Here is a 21,489-nt window from a genome sequence, read left to right on the forward strand (position 1 = left end):
GACAGAGGAACCCCAACTGAAATAGGTAATGATACTTAATATTGATGAATGAATCTGTCCCATCTCCCCCGTAAAATTCGCAGAACACAAAATATGACGTGTGAAAAAACTTATTGTGTCGCTTGTGTTAAAAAAAAAATTGTCACTCGTGTCAAAATTATGTCGCATATTTGCACCTGGGCAGTAATCCATGGCAAGCAATCAGAAGTTTGCTTTCACTAGGCTAATGCCAGACGAGGCGTAGGGTGCATGTGCCTGCACCTGAATGAATGAGATATGCTCGGGTGCAGGCACATGTAGCCGATATACGCATGAAAACGTGAGACTTTGCATTATCTTGCATGCGTATATCGGCTACATGTGCCTGCACCCGAGCGTATCTCATTCATTCGGGTGCAGGCACAAGTAGGAGGCATAGGGTGGAATTTTCAGCAAGCACTTTTCTGCCCTACGCCTCGTCTGGCAATAGCCTTATTTGAAAAATCTAATTTCTGATTGATTGCTATGAGTTACTGCCCAGGTGCAAATTTTTCCAGTGTTTTTAAATGAACTCCAACTGTGACCTCTGTACCATGCAAGGATCACTTTTCCCTATAACATTTCCTTTTAATTTACAGTATGTCATGCATACAGGCATTTAAAAATTGTCATAGTAAAAAAAAGAAGAGGCCATAAGCTAATTGATGGACAATAAGCCATCCTAAACATGTCAGTAATTTTCAATAATTTTTAATTTAAATAATGACAATTTGCTTTCTAATCTAGGCCATTGTTTTTAACAATGGAGTTGTGTCTGTTCCTCCCACCATTAGCCTCTAATGATTTTTAGTCCTAGAACTATTAAACCGCTGCCTTCTACCTTTTGCTAAATTACAACATAATCAATAGATACCAAGAAAAACTATTGCATAAACAAGACATCAGGAGTAATTTAGGGGGTATGCATGTTTCCCCCTTGAAGAGAACACTGTCTTCGTTCAGCAGCGCTCTATTCAAGAAGAACTGAATGAGACCAAAGTGACCAACTGTTGGTTTACTTAGTGCTCTTCTGCCTGGGGGAATCGTAAATGGGGTCTATAATATGGTAACACATATTGAATTCACATGTATAATCAAAGCAGAACCATAAAAACAGATAAAGATATGAAGATACGATCAAGAGAGATTAAAAATACATTTTTTTAAGAAGAGAAATCTACACTAAAACCACCAATCTAAGAAATTCTAAGAGAGCAAATTTTATATTATATCAGACTTTTGGTACTGGCAGCCACACCCTCTTTCCAATTAAAATGAATAGAAATTCAGAGTTTTATGTTTTAAAGTAATATTCAGCAATATGTGCATGCAGTTAGTTAACTATTTACAGTACAGCATGGGCAGACAAAGGGAAATTTATAATACCAATATGCATTTGAGAGCTTAGAAAAAAAGAATAATTTGAGCTTTGATATTTATTCAGTCTAACAGATATCTAGTTCAGCGTTCGGAATTTATTTATGAATAGTGTTAAGCAATGTTCTATGCAGTTTAAAAGATCAAACAGAAGCTTACAGGCTCTGATTATGAATCAAAGCTTGAGTTATATACCTTACTGTACCACCAAGTCTGCTCTTCAAGCTGTGATTCATGATCACAGCTTGTCAACAGCTGAGAAATTACTACACAGGGGTAATGATAGATCACTTCTTTCACAAACTCCATCTTATTGATAATATTTTGGGAACAGAGGAAACCAGAATCGTTTATCCATGTACAGAGTGCACTCTAGCTACAGCATGAACTAATTCGATTTACGCTCAGGTTGGGGCAAATAGATGCTTAAGAACATAGCTAACTAGCAAACTAGATAGGTAAACTGACCATCAGTTCTGTATTGTCTAAGGTACAAATTCACACAGGGTGTGAGAGATTAAGATACAGAAACCTTCTACAAATCATGCACTTCAGAAAAACACAATCAGGAACAGCAGCTCCTATAAAGCAGGGTGGTGCACTGTATTTTTGTTTCCTGGAAACTGGCTGCACAGATGATGTCAACGTTTTAATATTTTTAAAATAATAGAATGCAGGTCAGCTATTGGCTGTGTAATTTAACAAACACAGAGAAATCAATAACAATAGCAAAAACAAGTTCTGTAATGAAGCAAAGTGTATGAATACTGCTGCTAAATTATTGTAGGTTAGCTCAAGTCTTTATGTCCATTTTCTTTATATGGATTAGATTACCTCTTATTGACGAAGGAAAGATTTTGGTAGGTAATACTTAATGACTGCTTTTCTTGTACCTCTATCCACAGCTAAACTTGGATCACACATATTTGACCAAATTGCATAGGTCCAGGTGGTATTGGTGACCTGTTCAGGTTAGGACCCCATACAAGATGTGTTTTTAGTGAAGGTTCAACCTGAATTTATGTCCAAGTAATATTTGTCATTCTTCATATTATGCTAAAAGATATAGATGGCATTGAAATGTTGAAATGTATTGGAAAAAAACACAATTGTTACATTACCTGTCTATGATGCCACAGATGTCAAATTGCAGATCAGTGAAATTTCCAAACTTTCCTTGCTGTATTGAAATAATGTCTATTAAATTGGAACCAATAGAAATTAATTTCACGCATCCCAGAAAACTCTTTACAGGGCTAAAACATCCATGGTCAGTATTGTTGTCAGGACAACCTGAAAAGAGATAGAACGACAAAGAATAAATCAGATTATTAACACCCTGGACATCGAGTTATTTATAACATATCTGAACAAGTTGATGAAGCCATAAATGTACCACTGGATATCTAAAACTGGTGCTGGTACCCTTTTAGACTTTCATCCATTACTGTTACCTTTAGAATGATGACAGTATATATGCACTTTTTTTGGTAATGAGTATAACGTAATATAATTTTTAGATAGCACTAATGTATTTCTATCAACTGCTGTTACTGGATGTGTACCGCCTCAGCAACCCACATGGCATTTAGCTTTTGCATAATGTGTATTTTAAAGAAGCACTGTAATTGCTGTACTTGTCTTAACTTCAATTACATATAGGAATACATTAGATATATTATCCAGATTCATGTGTTTTCTAGATGTATAAGCTGAATTGCATATTTGTCATGTCATGTTGCCTGCCACTATTACTAGTCTTTCTAGTTATTTGAAACAGTTGTAAAAACACATGAATTGCATTTTCTTTTACAGATATCATTGCTATCAAGCGTGCATACTGAGAATGTATGTAAACAGATAAATGCTTTCCGGTGTAAAATCTGTTGGTACAGAATGTATGTAAACAGATAAATGTACATAGAAAAAAATCAAATTGGAGCTATCAAAGCCAGGCAAAAGGTTAAAGGCACCCAAGGCAAGCAGGCCTGGATTTGTATGAGGCCACAGGCCTAGGGCGGCATGCCACCCAACCGCACTTAAATTTGCTCACATATGGAGCACTGGGGACTGGACACGCAGAAAACTTCAGAACAGTACTCTGTATGTGAGGTGTAAGGATGCACGTGTGCGTGTTCCTAAGGGGGGAGGGGCCGAGAATAGGGGTGAAACTGCAGCCGTACCTTAATGACTACACTAACAGGTTGATTTACAGGGAGAGTGTAAATCATATCGACATATACCTGCATGTCTTTACATACATTTTTTTAAGTAAAAAGTGCGCAGAGCACACAAAGTAGTATAACATGACTTGATCTGTAAATTGCCTGGTAGCAGAATTTTTACCAGATTCCATGTACAGGCAACTGCATTATTCTAGAAGTATATTACAATTTTATGTATAAAATGGGATGGACAGGCAAAAAATGTTAACACATTTTCTAATTCTACATTAATTTGCAATATTCACATATTAGAAAATATCTATATTATGGCAGTAACACTGCATTCTTAGTGCCACAATTCCCACTGCGCAGCTACCTTGGACCCTCAGGTACAGGGAATGAGAGCACTTTAGGAAGTATGAGTGATTCAGTTAGGGAAAGCCTGTGCACAGTGTTTAAAACACTTTACCTTTCCTTTAAACTGTTTACAGTTCATTTAAGTTCAGCTAAACCTTTTAATTAGATGCATATATACATAAAAATGTCTCTGCTTTTTCATGACTGATATGCCATGCCTGTGAAAACGGCAACACCAATTATTCTGAGCAAGGCACTACCTCATAAAATCCAGATGAGAGAAACCATGAAAATTGTTTCCACAGTTGTCAATTTCAGTCTAGAACCTCAGATATAAAGCATTCCCTTTGAAAGCCTCTTGTTTTGTTTCCAAGTTATAAAAAATCTAAAACCTACATTGCTCAAGGATCCTAATCTTACTCTACAGCATGTATCAATCTTTGTCTTATTATAGAGGGTTTGCCTTCTGTCTACATCTACTGGATTGATGGTGATCCTTCACAGTAAATTTTGATCTCTGAGTCATTTTTCAAACTCAGCAATAACAGAAGGCAAAATAAATCTATGCTTTGCCTGGTACACCTGAACTAAGCATTGTCTCTCCATGACCTTCTGAATGATATGTTCTATTATACATTTTTTATTATTTTATTAAAGGAATGCTGCAGATGCTTTAATCTTTATTTAAGATAATAAAAATACATATAATTATGTTAAAATCTGAGTTAAAACAAATGCAAGCCCTCTTAACCCCTTAATACTTCATCTTTCTTACAACGTGCCTTTGAAGCTACTATTTATTTACTTAATGTGGTCGATCAGCTAATCATTATTCACTATTCTAACACTGGAACTCTGGTGACTTAATTGCAATGCTGCAAATCAACATTACAGAGGAGTTTAAAGCATAAGTAAAGCCCAACTAAATTTGGACATGTTTTAATACATTTATGGACTAAGGATGCTGTGATGATTCCCATAGCTAGAAGCTCTATAAATTGTAAAGCACAAAAACTAAAATTTCAGTGATGTTTTGGGAGTTAAATGCTTGAAAACAAGTTGTATTTTATAGCCAGTTTCTGGCATACATGTACAGATCAGCCTTTATGGGCCAAACTGTGCATATATGGCCAGCGTAAGTATAAACTCAGATATTTACAATATGGCCAAAAATATCCCAACACCTCCCTGTCCAAAATATCATTCCCAAGTTAAGGATGTTTACATGTAGGTGGTCCTCTACCTTTTCTGAAGGCATTCAATAGACTTTTGATAGAACATTGTTGGTGGGATTTGCTGTCATTCAGCAATGACTGTGTTTCCGCTCTACAGCAAATTAGAGAGGCTTCAGGTGGGTTTTTTTTGCCTTCCTCTGGATCAACTAGTAGTTAGGCAAGCTTTATATAGGCATTATGGCTGAACGTGATGGATGTACTTCTTTTTTCATCCTAACTTACTATGTTACTATGAGAATTACTTTGGTTGCACAGCAAAGTTGAGCAGTCTGACCTGGCTAGCAGTCAACATGGCAACTTATCAGACAGGTTTCAGTTGGGTTGATACCAGGCCTCTTTGTAGGTTATTTATGCACTTCTCCTTTCATCTGAACAAACATGTTCTGTGAAGACTTTCCTTATTGCATGGTGGCATAATTGTGTTGAAACAGAAAAAACTTTACCCAAACTGTTGCCAAATAGTAGGAATAAAAGAATCATCAAAAATTTCTCTGTCCAGTGAAGCATTAAGATTTACTTTTAATGGAACCAGAGCTCTAACACAAACCACGGAAACAGCCACAAAATATTATTTATTTTTCACCTTAATTTGCCATTGGAATTATGTAGTCAGACAGGTATGGGCTTATTTATCAATTTTTATGTTTGTGAATTTGCATTAACTTGCAACCATCAAATGGTTGCTTATTTATTAATAAGGAAAACTTGTTTTAATAAAAAACTTGAAAAAAAGCTCAAGTTTGTGATCTCAAAAACTCAAAAAATGTGAGTTTAAGAATATGGCTTGACTTTGCCTATGACAACTCCCATTGACTTCTACAGAAACTAGCAAGCACTCCAACCTCACATTAACAAAAACATTAACTTAATACTACTTCTTTTTGCTAACTTTTACCTGCAGAGTTTTACATGGTGATGCATTAGCTCCAATGTTCCTGTTTCTGTATAAGCTGTTCTCTATAGCTGTTTAAGAAGTTATTTAATGTGATTTGTTCTGACACTCGTATTCTGATTCGGTCACATTGATTATTCCTCTATAACTTAGGTCTCTCTCTTTTGCCATTTAACATCTCCCCTTTGATCATGTTCAGACTCCAGCACTCACAAAGATTGCCATTCCCTGGATATTGTCTTCACAAAAGATGACACTTTTTATTGTCTCACCATTCTCTCTTTTAGAACACCATCTTGTTTCCATTTCTGTCACATACTGTACTCTTTATCCCCTCTGCTACTGCTTCAGAGTCTGTGCTCTGAATACCTAATCAATTAACCTTCTTGCTCTGTCTGTTCACTTGTTCTTATGCTTTCATTCTCTGTATTTCTTATTCTGACTAGGAATCTCCCTTAATGACATCCTTGGAATAAATGTTTCGTTTTGGAAAGTTTGTGGTTTACAATTAAACTTTCTTCATCATAATTTCTTTTTCCATAATTTTTTTTTACTACTTTTAAATTCCATATTTCTCCTTGGGATTACAAAGAAATCAGTATCCTTAATCAAATATTAAAGGTAATAGTAACCCTAAAACTTTCATCAAAAGGTAATTTTAAAAACACCACAGAGTAAAAAAAAAAAGGGATACACTTATGACCATAGGCAGAGCCTTTGAGTAAGTGCCTATCAGGCATGAAACGTGTTAGGCTTTTATGTCCTAATAAAAAGTGTTTTACTTTTTACAAACGGTTGCCTTCCCGTTATTATGTGAGGCCTTTACGACTTGGTAGTATTTTGCAAATGGATAATCTTAAAAAAAAGAGTACAAAAGCACAAGGTGTTGCACAAGTTTGCACCAATGATCTGTATAAGTAATAAAATGTACTGAAACTAAATGTGCTGTGTGCACTTACAATTCAACATGTAAAAACTGTCTGATGAATTACACTATCAATTATTTTACTTTTTAATATGCAATTTCATTACAGACTGTACGGTAGTCTAGTGTTCCAGAGACCCAATCATACAAATGAATTCACTTTAAAATGTGTACACAGTTATAGCCTTTTCCTACTTAAAGTGCAAATTGTGACATATGTGGTTTATGGGTGAGAAAATCAAACATAAGCACCTTCAACAGTAGGAGCTTGCATCTCATGTAAAATTTGTGAAAATCCCTTACCTTATTGATCCCTTACCTCACAGCTATTTGACCGTAGCACCTAATTTGCCCACCCAACTAAAATGTGTTCTCGTTGCAGAAGTCTCTCTCTTTCTGCTGCTGTTACAGATTCTGAATATCAGTTTTGTTTAAAATGGATAGTTTATACAAACTGGGTAACTGTTCATTTAATGGCTTATATTACAATGATTTGTGTCATAAACTTGCACAAATCAATATGTATGTTTTAATACTGTAATTTTATGTATTTTATGTTAAAGTATTTGTGGAATTTAATTTTTTCACCAGTAGCTAGTGCTCGCATATTGTTCTTATGTGTGGTGGTGTTATTTCAGCAGCAATGGCAAAATAATATATTTGATGTTCTTAGAATGCTAAATAACTAAATTTCTAAAACAAACAGTGCTTGCTTCTGAATTTTAGTAACAGTATAGGCGAAGACACATGGGGCGATTAGTTGTCATGACTTTTAAAAAAGCTGATTGCAGCGACTAATTGCAGTGACTTCCCGCCATAGGGTACTGTATAAAGCGCTGAGACTAATCGCCCACACGTTTCCACTACACGGTTTAGTCACAGAGACTTTTAATAAAGTTGCAGCGACTGTCGTGTGTCTTCGCCCTAACAATTCTGCTTTATCAAGCAGTTAGCATAGTAGTTGATAAGGCACATGTCCATCAAATTTGGCCTTTTGGGAAGACGTATCTCATCGTTTTGACTGCTATTTACATATCGAAATCAAATGTACTGAATCATACAGTGTAATTAACACTGATGTCTGCTTTCCAAACCAACCAAATTGTTCATATTAGGGATATACCAAATCCTGATTCCAAGTGCCTGGCAAAACCAATCTGGACCTTAAAATTATGTGACTTTAGACAAAATTCCCTCCCCATGTGTTTCCCCCTTCCTTACTATAATTTACATATCCAAATTATGGTCTGAATTTGGTTCAGGATTCAGCCAAATCCTTTGTGAAAGATCAGAAAATCCCCAAAAAGTGGATTTGGAGATCCTCAGTTCATACTGCCTAAAATCTTCAAGGCCTTTAAAAGAGCTATTAAGCCAAGTCTTTCTAGCAGAATAAAATTGTGTACACCTAAGCTAATATCTCAGAAACAACTTAAAATAGAAAATGAATGCAAAAGTGCTCAGAAGAAAACCCTGAATGAGATTACACTAATTCATTTTTTGGGGTTTAGATGACTGCAAGCTTTAAAGGGATCTAAACCCCCCTGAAAATATATTACTCAAAGTAACACTCCTATAAATATATATAGTTATAAAATATAAATATATAGATATATATATATATAGTTATACAATGTTACAATCCACATAGCCATCCATTATAACTTGCAAATCCAATAAGAATTGAATTAAGACAGTATTTCTAAAGCAAATTATACTGCATACCTCCAAAATAATAATAATGCCCAGATCCCAGTTGAATTGGTAGAGCAGTTTGAAGTGATAAAGTCTCTTGGTTATCAATGGTTACAATGAGACGATTTCTTTTGCCCACAAAAGAGAGAGAATGCCAGTGGCCATTATTCAAATCAAAACCTAGAACAAAAGAAATACATTGAACAGCAGAAACAACATAAATAAATAAGCACATGGAATATAACAAAATAATTCATTTTGCAGCAAACACAATTTTACTTTGCTGTTTAATGATGTTCTTATACAGGAAGATCAAGTACATTCATTTAAATGAGAACTAAACCCTAAAAATGAATACAGCTAAAAATGCCATTCATAAATACTGTACTTACTGAACCAGCCTAAATTCCTACCCCCCCCGCTCTCCATCTTGGAAAGTGTCTGTTCAGTCACATGTCACATGCTCAGTGGGGCTCATCTATCAATTCTGGACAAATGCACCTATGGGCTGTAATTCATAGCAACTAATCATTAGTTTTGGGTTTTTTTAGCCAGCTGCAGGTAGAACAATGAATGAAACACGTTTATTGGTTGCCAGTAAGTTTGTCCAGTGTTGTTAAATGACAGCAGTGAGCTCTAAGCAGCTGTTGAGAAGCTTAGAGGTCACTGCATATTATAAAACAAAAAATGATGTTGGCCTCTAATATAAGCTGATGCTACAGGCCTGGTGATTAAATTCTGATGCTAATTGCACTTGTTTCTGAGTTGCCATGTAGTAATTATCTATATTAATATTGTGACATTTATATTCTGTATATACAGGTATGGGACCTGTTATCCAGAATGCTCGAGACCTGGGGTTTTCTGGATAAGGGATCTTTCCGTAATTTGAATCTCCATAACTTAAGTCTGCTAAAAATCTTTTAAATATTGATATAGGATTAATTATACCTTAGTTGGGATCAAGTACAAGGTGCTGTTTTATTATTACAGAGAAAAGGAAATCATTTTTAAAACTTATAATTATTTGCTTATAATGGAGGATATGGAAGATGGCCTTTCCGTAATTTGGAACTTTCTGGATAACGGGTTTCCAGAGAAGGGATCCCATACCTGTACAGTATATTGTAAGTCAGCCCCAAAGCTCAGATAAGTGACTGCAGCACAGAGCATGTGCAGTGAATCAGCAGAAAAGAAGATGGGGAGCTACTGGGGCATATTCATAGGCACAGATCTTCCCTGCTGAAAGGTTTTGCTTGCCTTGGGCTGGTACAGAAATTGCACATACTTTAAGAAACTGTAAAATCCTAACCCATTGCTTTTGACAGAATCAGATCAACATCTAAAGTGTAAGCACCGTGCTGAGATTGCAATCTCTGAGACTGAAAACACAAATTAGTATGTAGTTAATTTGCAGTGGTAAACATTCTCCTACTGCAGAGTAGTCTTTTATTTCAATTAGAATAAATAAAATGTAAAGACATTGTATGTGGGTACAAACTTAAAATGGTTCAAATGAAAAAAAGAAAAACAATTCCCAGCTATTGTGTGCAAACAGCAAAGATTTTTTGTTTCTGCATTCTGTTCAAATAAATGGGAATTGTGTTGTCAGCTGCTGGCAAAGAAAGTGCATTTTCATTGGCAGTTCAGCATAATAACATCAAATAGCAAAAAAAATAAATAAATACAACAGTAAAAAGTACATTCATTAAATACAGGCATGAGATCTATTATCCAGAATCATGTTATCCAAAAAGACCTGAAATACAAAAATTACACTTAGTTTACAAATCACAAGGTTTGAGGAGACCACCTCATATGTATGAAAATAAACTCAAGGAATTTTGGCAACCAATAACAATGGGCTCCAAGAAAATTCCATTTTTATAGCAGAAGCCATGATAATAGCAGATCAGATTCCAGGCACATCACATTCCATACAGGTTGTATCCAATTCTCCATAGGAGTTTTCTGTGAATAACACAGTTCCCTTCCATTAGGTCACAATTCACTTCTGCTACTTTACTAGGACACCAATTTCCCCACCTGTTTCTGTCTGACAATCTGGCAATCTTCTCTTCTAAAGCTTCTCTTACTCAAGCCTCCAGTCACAGTCCAGTCCAGTCACACCCAGTGCCTCTTTGCTCTCCTGAACAGGACTTTTTCAAGCTGGTGGAATTCATCCAAAAGCCCACAGAACCCCTAACTGGTCCTGGTCTGGCACTTTGCCCCTAACTGATGGAGTATTCATCAGGAACTATTTCCACTTTCTCCTAGATGGAGCGACCAGTGCCATACTCGCTATGCCTGAATGCCGCATACATCTAGTTCATGCAATTAAAGTTGCTAACTTGTTTTGGTTGTTCCTAGCTAACATTGGCTGTCTCCCTGATTGGGACCAACTCTCAGGTGATGTTGCTTCCTGAGTAGCCTCTTGAGCCTCTGAACTTCTGCACTAAGCTTCCTCCTGGTGGCTGGAGTCCTACATGACATTGCTATCCTTATAATATATATATATATAATACAATTGTCCTTACAGCTATCTAGTGGCCTATTTCCCACATTACAACAAATTCAAACATTTTCATACACAAACATTTCAACAATTAACTCTTGTATAATTACAACATTAGATTATTCATGCACATTTTTTTAACCTCTTACACACATGATGTATTAGAACTTTAAAGTTAATTAATTTATGTCCTTAAGAAAAGATAATTGCACTATTTTAATACACACCTGTAGCAGTGTTAGACTGGCTTCTTCCATGCTTAAACAGGCTCATTTTAAACTTCCCATCAGTCATATACAATACAAGATCCAAAGACTCAGGGCCAAGCTTGTAAGAGAATAAGGTGCCATCTTTATTCCAGGTACGAAACTGAAAATGGACAGCTAATCCATCTTGTTGTAACCCACGCAAAGCTAAAAAACTGTTAGAATTTAGAAATGTAACAGGGACTGTTTCAGGCTCCACACAAGAATAGGAAATGTTTCCCTTTAAAAAGAGAGAGAAACAATCATTTAATGTGTTAACTATACGATATTGTGTATGTCTATCTATCCATTATGTAGTCAAAGACATTTTCAATCATGCAATGTAATAGAATCATAGTCAACACATATCGATAAAACAATAATGAAGAAAAGTTTGTTAATGAACACTTAATACAGGTATGGGTCTATTACTCAGAAGACTATTATCCAGAAATCTCTGAAATCTTATTTATGCAAACCATTTCCTAATTTTTTACTTATTCCCTTTTCCTCTTTAATAATAAAATTGTACCTTTAACTTAATGGTAATTAGCATATGTCCATGTTGGAGGGAAAATGTGCCCAGGTACAGTAACCAATATTAACCAATAAAATATCTCCTTTGAAACAGGCTACCAGCTAATTGGTCTCAAGCATTCCTGATAATATATCCCATACCTGTACATGCGTAATACACTTTTGTTTTGTTTTTAAAAACCATTGGCTATTAGTAGGAAGGAAAAACTAGGTAGCTGAAAAAGTTATTAAGTTTAACAATTATTATTAATGCTAAAAACATAAGAGTAAACATGTTATGAAGTATATTTATAGCTGTAATTAAATGAGAAAATGGAGTGTTAGATGTATCAATAGACTCATTTCCCTCTGCTACTCAGTAAGATGTGTTTTCATTCTTGCCCTTATTTATTTTACACAAGTTGGACTGTTGTTTCTGGGGTCAGTGGCCACAACACATATAAAATTCAACAGAATCAATTAGTTTTTCCTGTGTCTAAATTAGATGTTTGATAGAACCAGAGCAACAACAAAAACAAATGTCTACCATACTGATCATTCTGTTAATTAACAAACAAGACTGTAAGGAAATAGAGTTTTGCGTGGGAGACTTTTGAATGTCAGATTGTTATGCCTTATTCATAAGAAACTAACAACTATTGAAAACAGACCTATTTACCAAAGCAGTTATCGCTGTATATAAAATACACACACATACACACATTTTATTTCCAGATATAGAACTGTAGAAGCAGGGGCGCTGCTGCCATAAGCCCAGTTGAGAAACTCGCCACAGGTGGCAGCACCCCCAAAGTTACTAGGGTGACAAAGAGCCATCACTGGTACCTTAAAGAGCCGATAAAGGTACCAGTTAATATTATTAATAATAATAATAATAATAATAATAGATAAATACAAAGTATAATAATAAATACAAATTAAATACAAGGTACAGTTGCAATAAGTTAAGAATCAAAGAGACAAGAGGATGGAGGTCCCTGCCCCGTAGAGCTTACAGTCTAACTACCTTAGGTCGACTAAAACATAATTTAAACATTAAATAAACCCAATAAGATTGTTCTGCCACCAATAAGGATTAATTATATCTTAGTTGGAATGAAATGACAAGCTACTGTTTTATTATTACAGTGAAAAAGAAATCATTTTTCATTTTATGGAAAATGGCCTTCCCTTAATTCAGAGCTTTCTGGATAACATTTTCCAGATAAAGGAAAATACCTGTAGTATAACATGTCATGTTAAGACAGATCAAAGTTTACTGGTGCATCTGGTGTGCATATTTGGTGTGGTACAATAATTATTTCAGTTGATAACTGTTGAGATTTTGTGACCACACCCTGCATATAAAAAGAGAGAGCAATGTACCCTATTATTTGGGGAATAATAACTTCCCAAACATTAACAAAGTAATTTGTGACGACTCTAGTAACCCACTAAGTGGGAAGCATTTATTGGTCTCCTGTTTGAGAGAAAACAACTGATTGGTTGCCAAGGGCAAGTACTATAACACAGCATTTATTATTAATTGACTTATTTGAGAATTAAATCCTTCTGATTACCATGACTTGTATATTTAATAACGAATAGTATTAATGTGACTTTTTCACATAAACTTTAACAGACTTGCAACTGCACATGGGGACAAAATTTCTGTAGCATTTAGAGAATTCAGTATTATGAAGCTTCTTAAGCACACTACATTTGCTTTTGTAACCCTTTTTGGCTGTAAAACAGACAATGACCAGAATGGCTAGTGCATGGGGTACACTGGACTCTAACACAGGATGGACCTTCACTTTATGGAAGGGGGAGGTGTGCAACAAAAACTTACTTATGCTATGTGCAAAATAATAAAGAAATAAAGGATGCCAAAATGCTCTTGTCAGCAAACTCCAACAGAACTGGATCATTGTCCAAGACCATTGATCCATAAGGATAGGTATATCAGTTTTCACAATGCAGATGCAGAGCAATGGATTGGCAGTTTTAATGTGGAGCAAGCAGAATAAGGTTGCACCACTGTGTAGAGTAGCATGGGCAGTAAAGAGTGTCCTTAGGGTTTCTACCTCTAGTGGTGTGGATCCCATACAGCAGACGTGGATCAGGAAAAATAAATTTAAGCCTGATACCCTTGTTCACTAAGGCAGCAGAGCCTATTAAGGAGAATACTCCCTGCTCTCTCTTCTAGCTGGAGCAAAGAAGCTGCTCTTGCTACTATTTCTAATCTGATTCACTTTCCTAGAAATTGCTATAACATATATCTATCCTGCTCTATAAAATCCTTGTTCAAGGGGTCCCTGCTCACTAACTTCTCTAGAGTTAATGTTATCCCCTTGGGCTGAACGCTTCTGGGCCATATGGATCCCAGAATTCCTAGAGCACATCCACACAGATCAAGTGCTGAAGGCCAAGATGGAAGATCCACCCCTAACCAAACACTATATTAAAGTGTGGCAGGAAATGGTCATAAGCTATTGGCCAATAAAGTACAATATGCTAATACCAAACATAGATACATGGACACATGCCAGTAGCAATGTTTCTGGCAGATGTCTAAAACAAAATCCACTGACTGTGCATTGTTGCAAAATTAATACCATATACTCAGTCCAAGTTAAAAAAAGAAAATGTAAGAAAATTAGTACTACTAGTACTAAACCAAGCCATCTACGTAATCAGTAAGAATATTGTTGTAACATTGTTAACATGTGAAACTCCATTTTGCTAATTTTGCTTTTCCTGCTATTGCCACAACCATGTGTCAATACCAGGAGTATAATTTAAACTATAATAATGTAATTTAAAATGTTTTTCACACATTATGCTATATTTCTGAGAGGTAAATATTAACTTATTGTGTCCCAAAATTCCTAATAATAAATAAATTCTAAACAACTAAATAAATACACATTTTATTACAAGCAGTTTCAGAAACACCAAATACCATAACATTTATTAGATATACAAATTCAGTTTAATGACTTAATGAGACAGGAAGGCCTGTTTGCTTCAGATATTTAATTATGATTTATATGCTATGTAGTCACTGGGACAGCCACCCAATATTTGGGCATTTATTCCCACAGCACTATTTATTTGTAGGAGCTAGTTGGACAGATACACACATTAAATGTAAAAAAAAAATCTAAGCTTTATGGTGTTACTGGTCCTTTAAAATAAAGAACCTTTATTTCACAGAGCATATGAAGATCTGTCCTTTGAAGTATTTCTGAAATTCTCGCTAGCCAGGAGGCTTGACCATGCAAAGCTATTGCGAAACACTTTAATGCCTATCAAATTAATTTAAGTTTCAGTGAACACAAATAACCTTACCACAATGTAGATCTGGGGTTTGTATCTCTTTGCCAAGTCAATAATGTTCACACCATTATAATAAAGATTCTCAAAGCACCCATGAAAATTCTTCTGCAATAATGATACCGATTTTCCTTTTAATGGTATTCCTCCAAAGCTAAGCTTAGAAAGAAAAAAGAAATCAATAAAGCCATTAAGTCATTTAAATACCGTACAACAAGATGTTATAGTTAAGATTTTAATTGTGCATATAATTACTGTAATGAATTCAGTGTATTACATTCCAAGTTATGGTGATAATCTGTATTCTGTTCTATGTGCATTACTGACATACTTTGCCATGTTTAGAAGAAAGCACAATTCAAACCCGCTGTAGAATATTTTGCAAAAAAAACCAAAATTTTAATTTGTTGCTGATGCAGCTTTTACATGTTTGCTGTTTGGCCAACAGTTTGGGGTGCAAAGTTTAATGGGCAAATTATACTTGAAATACACAGTGAAAGCTCAATGCCATTAGAGAGGCTAATTTAAAGGAGAAGTGTAAGTATGTTTACAGTGGTGGTGAAGAGGATAAAAGTAGTGAGTTTCCTGGATTCTTAATGATTGCATGTGTGTTTGTGCAGGTTGGAAGTTAAAACCCTGACCCTTTTCCTTACCTTGTGTTCTGTGGGCGGGGTTATAATAACAATGTAGAAAATAGTTCCTAAAGTGAGTTCTTTCACCTAAAGCATCTTATTAATGTAGGCCTAAAATCTATAAACTTTGCCCTATGTCCATCAACATGACAAAATCAAAATCAATCAATATATAAAGCTATAAGCAAATTTGTTTTGCTTTCTTGCCAATTACAAATGCAACTGTACTGTACACCTTGTAATAAAAAATAGCAGGTGCCAGCCAAATTTCTTTTAAAGGGGAACTATCAGGTAAATAAACATGAACATAAACTGGGATGAATGCCAATAATGAAATATGTTTTATAATGTTTACAGTCTAACATTTCTTCCTACTACAAACAACTAAACCATGCTGTTTGATGCTTGTGCACTGCAAACAAATAACACAGAATATTAGTGAAATAGATGTATTGAAAAAAAGTAACCAGTTTTGTGGGGGGGGTTTTAATAGTTTTTTTATTCCCCTTTAAGTCTCTTGGTGACACATTAAATAAATAATAAACTTAAGTAAATTAAATACCACTTAATGAAAGGCACACATTCCTAAGTATTAATTTGGTAGATTTCCCAAGGGAAACACTGCAATGTTGCAATGAAAGAATAGGGTGCACAGGTCATTCTCATGGCAAACACCAGAAATAATGCTAGAAAATATTCAGTCCGATTTGTGACGAAACACACGGGCAGCTGCAGTAATTTTGCCAGACTGGCTAAAACAACCACCATATTGCCTCAATTCTGGGAAAAATACTGCATTGCAGGATAAAAACATATATAGAAGGGAGTACATAAGGGGCTACACCCCTAAAAAATAATACTTGGGTTAATTTTAGTTTAAACACTACTTTTTTATAGTAGTGGCTGTAGGAAAACTAATTTGTATTTCACCATGGAGTGAGTATGAGGTTGGTGTGCCCAGGTTACATGGAAATCAAGTGATTATACAGTAGCATCAGGGTAGTATGTATTCCCTTTAAAGAACCAGTGTAAGGGGTTGGGACACTGTGCATGAGACTTTCTCATGACAGCAATTGTGAATATGTATCCTGAAATATTAAGCAATTTTCATTGGAAATCTCTGTTTATACAAAGTGCAGTACATATTTTAAGTTTAGCATTAAAGTTCTTGTTACTGTTTTTAAAAACCACAACAGCGAATTATTGTGAAGAAAAGTGAAGTATGTGGGTATTATTATTTTGTGAACGCAGTTTAACACTTTCCCAGTCTTGGCACCTTTAATGTTACTTTGTGCCACAAGTATTCATGCATGGATCTTAATGTGTAACATTTACATGATGGTGTTTTGTTGCATGTGCTTTCAGGGATGTCAGTTTCTCCGTGAAGTGGTCTGAGCTCATCCTGCTTTGACAGTCAGCCTTTTCACATCTGATTGTTACTGCTTAGTGACAAGCGAATTTTTATGCCAGGCACGGATTCACCATTGGCACTGTGGCAAAAATTCTCTGTGACAACAAATTTGCAGAGAAAAAATGCCCATTGGCTTTAATGAATTTGGAGTGAGAAAAATGCTGCACATGAAAAAAAAATTGTATGCGTAAAAATAAAAGCTGCTGATTTTTGCCTGTTCTACCAGACCTTGAATCTCTGCTGGCTGCCTCTGACTCTACTTTCTAGAAGGACTTTACTTCTGCCAAGCATTCAAGTACTCCTGCCAATCATACTCTGAACCAGACCTGTACTTATTACCAGGTGCTGTTCCTAGTTGTGAGAAAGGTTACTCTTTTTTGCTTCCTGCCAGTTACATTTTTATCTCCTACTCTCATTGGGTTTAAACCTTATGCCATATGAAATTTGTTCAGAAGTATCTTACTACAGTGTGTTACAACTACTGTGCACTGTGAATTGTATGATTCCAGGAGGTGGCCCTTAATTCTTTAAATTGCAATTTTTCTTTTTTGGATTACCTAATGGGGCATACTACTAAAAAAGTATATTTTTATGAAAATGGTTTATATAGATGAAGCAGGGTTTATGCAATTTATTTTTATAGAGACCTACATTTTTCAGGGGGAATAGTTTTCCGGTAATGAATGCGCACACACGAAAGAGGTCATGGACCAACCTTGACATGAACAAGCCTGTATTCAATAGGTCTTTGAATTTACAGGTCGATATAGTGTTTAACCATGGGTACCACAGGTTAGAACTCTTTAAGAAAACACTAAGGACTCTCAAAAGCATGTCACATTTTTCTTCAAAGTTTTTAACTTCAATGTGCTGTGAGAGGGCTTTGGAGGAGCTAAGAAGGATTAAACACCAAACTATCTCAGAAGAACAAACGAGACAAGCCAGAATTTACTGAATCAGAAAGGGAAAACCATAAAAATAGTCTCCTCTCCAATAACAAGTCTAATTGTTGTAACAAATTGTTAAGCCATAATTAGTGACAAGCTGATTTTAATGCACTTAGTGGTTAAGTAATTACAACTGAATTATTACTGGATACAAATGGTAGTACAAATCTATGCTTTTTCAGTTTTTGGAGATGCATTATAATGAAAAATATATGCTTTTTGCCTATGTGCACAGCATTAATTCTACAAAAAGGCAGACATGATCTGGGAAAAGAATGATGCAAAAGGGTAAAATCTAGTATAGAATAAAAATATATTACTTATCTACTAGTATCAACTGTTTAAGGCTGATGCCACACCAGGTGTATGGCGTATATTTTCGGCAAGCTGAACCTTTTGCCAAAAATATGCACCATACGCTCCTACCTGTGCCTGCACTGGAATGAATGGAATACGCTCGGGTGCAGGCACATGTAGCCGATATACGCATGAAAACGCGAGACTTTGCATTCTCTCATATTTTCATGCAGATATCGGCTACATGTGCCTGCACCCGAGCGTATTCCCTTCATTCCGGTGCAGGCACAGGTAGGAGCATATGGTGCATATTTTCGGCAAACGTTTTTCAGCTTGCCGAAAATATACACCATACGTCTGGTGTGGCATCAGCTGAAATTTTTTTAAAATGCTAGTTGTTTTAATCACCAGCTCCAACTTGCAACCTCTAGTTTTGGGTTTGCTAGTAGCAATTAGCAATTTTTTTCACCTGGTTTTGCTCTGAAAATGCACCCATCGAATCCAATGGCTGCAAAGAATATTGCACAGAATGCAAAACATCTTAAAAACACCCATTGATTTCAATGTGTTTTGCAAATTTTTGCTGTTTCACAAATTTTTTGGAAAAGTGAAACTGGACACATTAGGTCATCATTAGTGATGACATAATGAGCAAATCTGTTGCCATTGCGAGTAATTGGGGGCACAGAATAGGCCCTTTGCCTTAGGAAAAAGCACAAGCCAAAACAAGAAAGAAAGGCATTATATGTCAGGTGAGTTTTTATGTGATACACCATGAGGTTAGTTTTTCTCATTAAATTGTATCTTTACCCCTAGAATCTGTGACACATACATATACAATCATAATTTCAAAGCATTGAAGCTGAACTACAAATATAGCACTTTGAGTCCCACAGGAGCAAAGTGCTATAAAAAAAATGTTGCTACAGGTATGGGTCTGTTATCCAGAATGTTAAGGACCTGGGATTTTCTGGACTTTTCTGTAATTTGGATCTACCTTAAGACTGCTAAAAATATTATAAACATTAAATAAACCTAATATTATTGTTTTGCCTCCAGTAAGGATTAATTATTTCTTAGTTGGGATCAAGTACAATGTACTGTTTTATTATTACAGAAAAAAAGGAAATCATTTTTTTTTTTTAAAAAAAGAGAAAGAATTATTTGATTAAAATGGATTATGAGACATGGCGTTCCAGAATCTTCTGGATAATGAGTTTCCAGATAATGGATCTCATACCTGTATCATTATAATATATATATTTTAATAATTACATTTCAGATCAAAAAATGAATTATTAAACAGCATGTGACATCCTGATGAAGATTAGCTTCGGGTTAAAAACATGTTGTACAGATAAAGGAATGAATGATATACATAGTGACAGTGTGCCTGGTGTTTAATGTTTAAATTGTGTGTCAGGAGAAGAAAATCACCCAGTGAGTTTAACTTTACTGACCAAACTAATCTCTTTAACAATAACCATGGAAAGTCCCATACTGTACATTTCAAAACTAGGTCAAATTTACTGTTCTTCGCTTTTCAGGTACAAATGTTAGACTAAAATTTAGAAGTGTAAAAAGGGGAAAAAATGTGTTTGGCTTCCTCTTACGAATTCATTTTGGACTAATGGTCCATGTAATTATGTAAACTATATTTTTTGAGCCTGAGGGTTGTGCAGATTACATGAAAGTGGAACTGAGTCTGTGTGCGCTGAGCCTGTATTTGATTGATACAGAAAGATGAAGCATAAAGATACACACCTCATAATCAATGTCCAAATGGTATGTGTCGCCCTTCATGAAGAAATGAAGCACATGTCTGTCAACACTAAAATTGACTTGTCTGCTAAAACGCTCGATGATAACCGAATGCCATTGCTGATCATCTAATAGGCTTCCCAGAGACACATTAACATGAGGAGTAGAAGGATGAAATTGTGCATTTCCTTAAATGAGAACAGATGAACCATTAAATCAGTAAAACAGCTACAATCAACACTACAATACCGGGCCCAATTTAATCCCATAAAACATATTTTAAAGTGGAAGTGCAACTTAGTATCCTGAAGATGGCAAACTCTTGATTGTTTTTATGATGTTTTCATTTTTATTTGCTTGTCTGTTCTGCAACTCTTTAAACTGAAATATTAAATGCTTTTGCTTTGAGACTGGCTTACTAACATAGGTGCTAAATTGCTCAAGCACAGTTACCAATAGCAATCAGCAGTTATCTTCCATCACATTAATTCCAGGAAGTCAATCAAAACAAAGATATGACTGTTTAGTGGTATGAGAAAATGCAACAGCAGGGGTAAACACATTGTAGAATTGTGATGATAATGATTATTATATATATATTAACACATAGTTACACACCTTAGGGACCATTTAATTTTAATTTCCAACTGCTAACAAACTCCCAGAACAAACCCCTGCCAGGTTCACCTCCCACTGCCAGGGTAGGCAGAGTATGGCACACACAGGAAGTGCTCTGCCTGCCCTATGATGCCTGTGTGTGCCATACTCTGCCTTCCCTATGCTGCCCGTGTGTGCCATAATCTATTTGCCCTACCCTGCCTGTGTGTGCCATACTCTGCCTGCCCTACGCTGTTGTATGGGCCATATGCTGCCTGCCTTATGCTGCCTGTGTGTGCCATACTCTGCCTACCCTATTCTGTTGTGTGTACCATGCTCTGCCTGCCCTGTGCTGCCTGTGTGTGTCATACTCTGCCTGCCCTGTGCTGCCTGTGTGTGTCATACTCTGCCTGCCCTGTGCTGCATGTGTGTGTCATACTCTGCCTGCCCTGTGCTGCATGTGTGTGTCATACTCTTTCTGCCCTAACCTGCCTGTGTGTGCCATACTCTGCCTGCAATATGTTGTGTGTGTGCCATGCTCTGTCTTCCCTATGCTGTCAGTGTGTGC

The 21,489-nt window shown here is 35.8% G+C and overlaps 1 protein-coding gene across 1 annotated transcript in view; it reads right to left on the bottom strand.

The window, feature by feature from the left end:
* The window catches only part of cntnap4 (contactin associated protein family member 4), a 156,262-nt gene that overhangs the window by 46,823 nt on the left and 87,950 nt on the right, over positions 1-21,489 (bottom strand). Inside the window, exons 6-10 of the mRNA XM_031890976.1 lie at positions 20,328-20,512; positions 15,292-15,435; positions 11,404-11,662; positions 8,692-8,841; positions 2,517-2,688 (exon numbers count right to left, since the gene is read on the bottom strand). Coding sequence (XP_031746836.1) covers positions 2,517-2,688; positions 8,692-8,841; positions 11,404-11,662; positions 15,292-15,435; positions 20,328-20,512 — 910 coding nt within the window. The remainder of the gene's footprint in view (positions 1-2,516; positions 2,689-8,691; positions 8,842-11,403; positions 11,663-15,291; positions 15,436-20,327; positions 20,513-21,489) is intronic.

This window comes from Xenopus tropicalis, chromosome 1 (genome assembly GCF_000004195.4).
Source record: "Xenopus tropicalis strain Nigerian chromosome 1, UCB_Xtro_10.0, whole genome shotgun sequence".
In the NCBI taxonomy this organism is placed as follows: Eukaryota; Metazoa; Chordata; class Amphibia; order Anura; family Pipidae; genus Xenopus; species Xenopus tropicalis.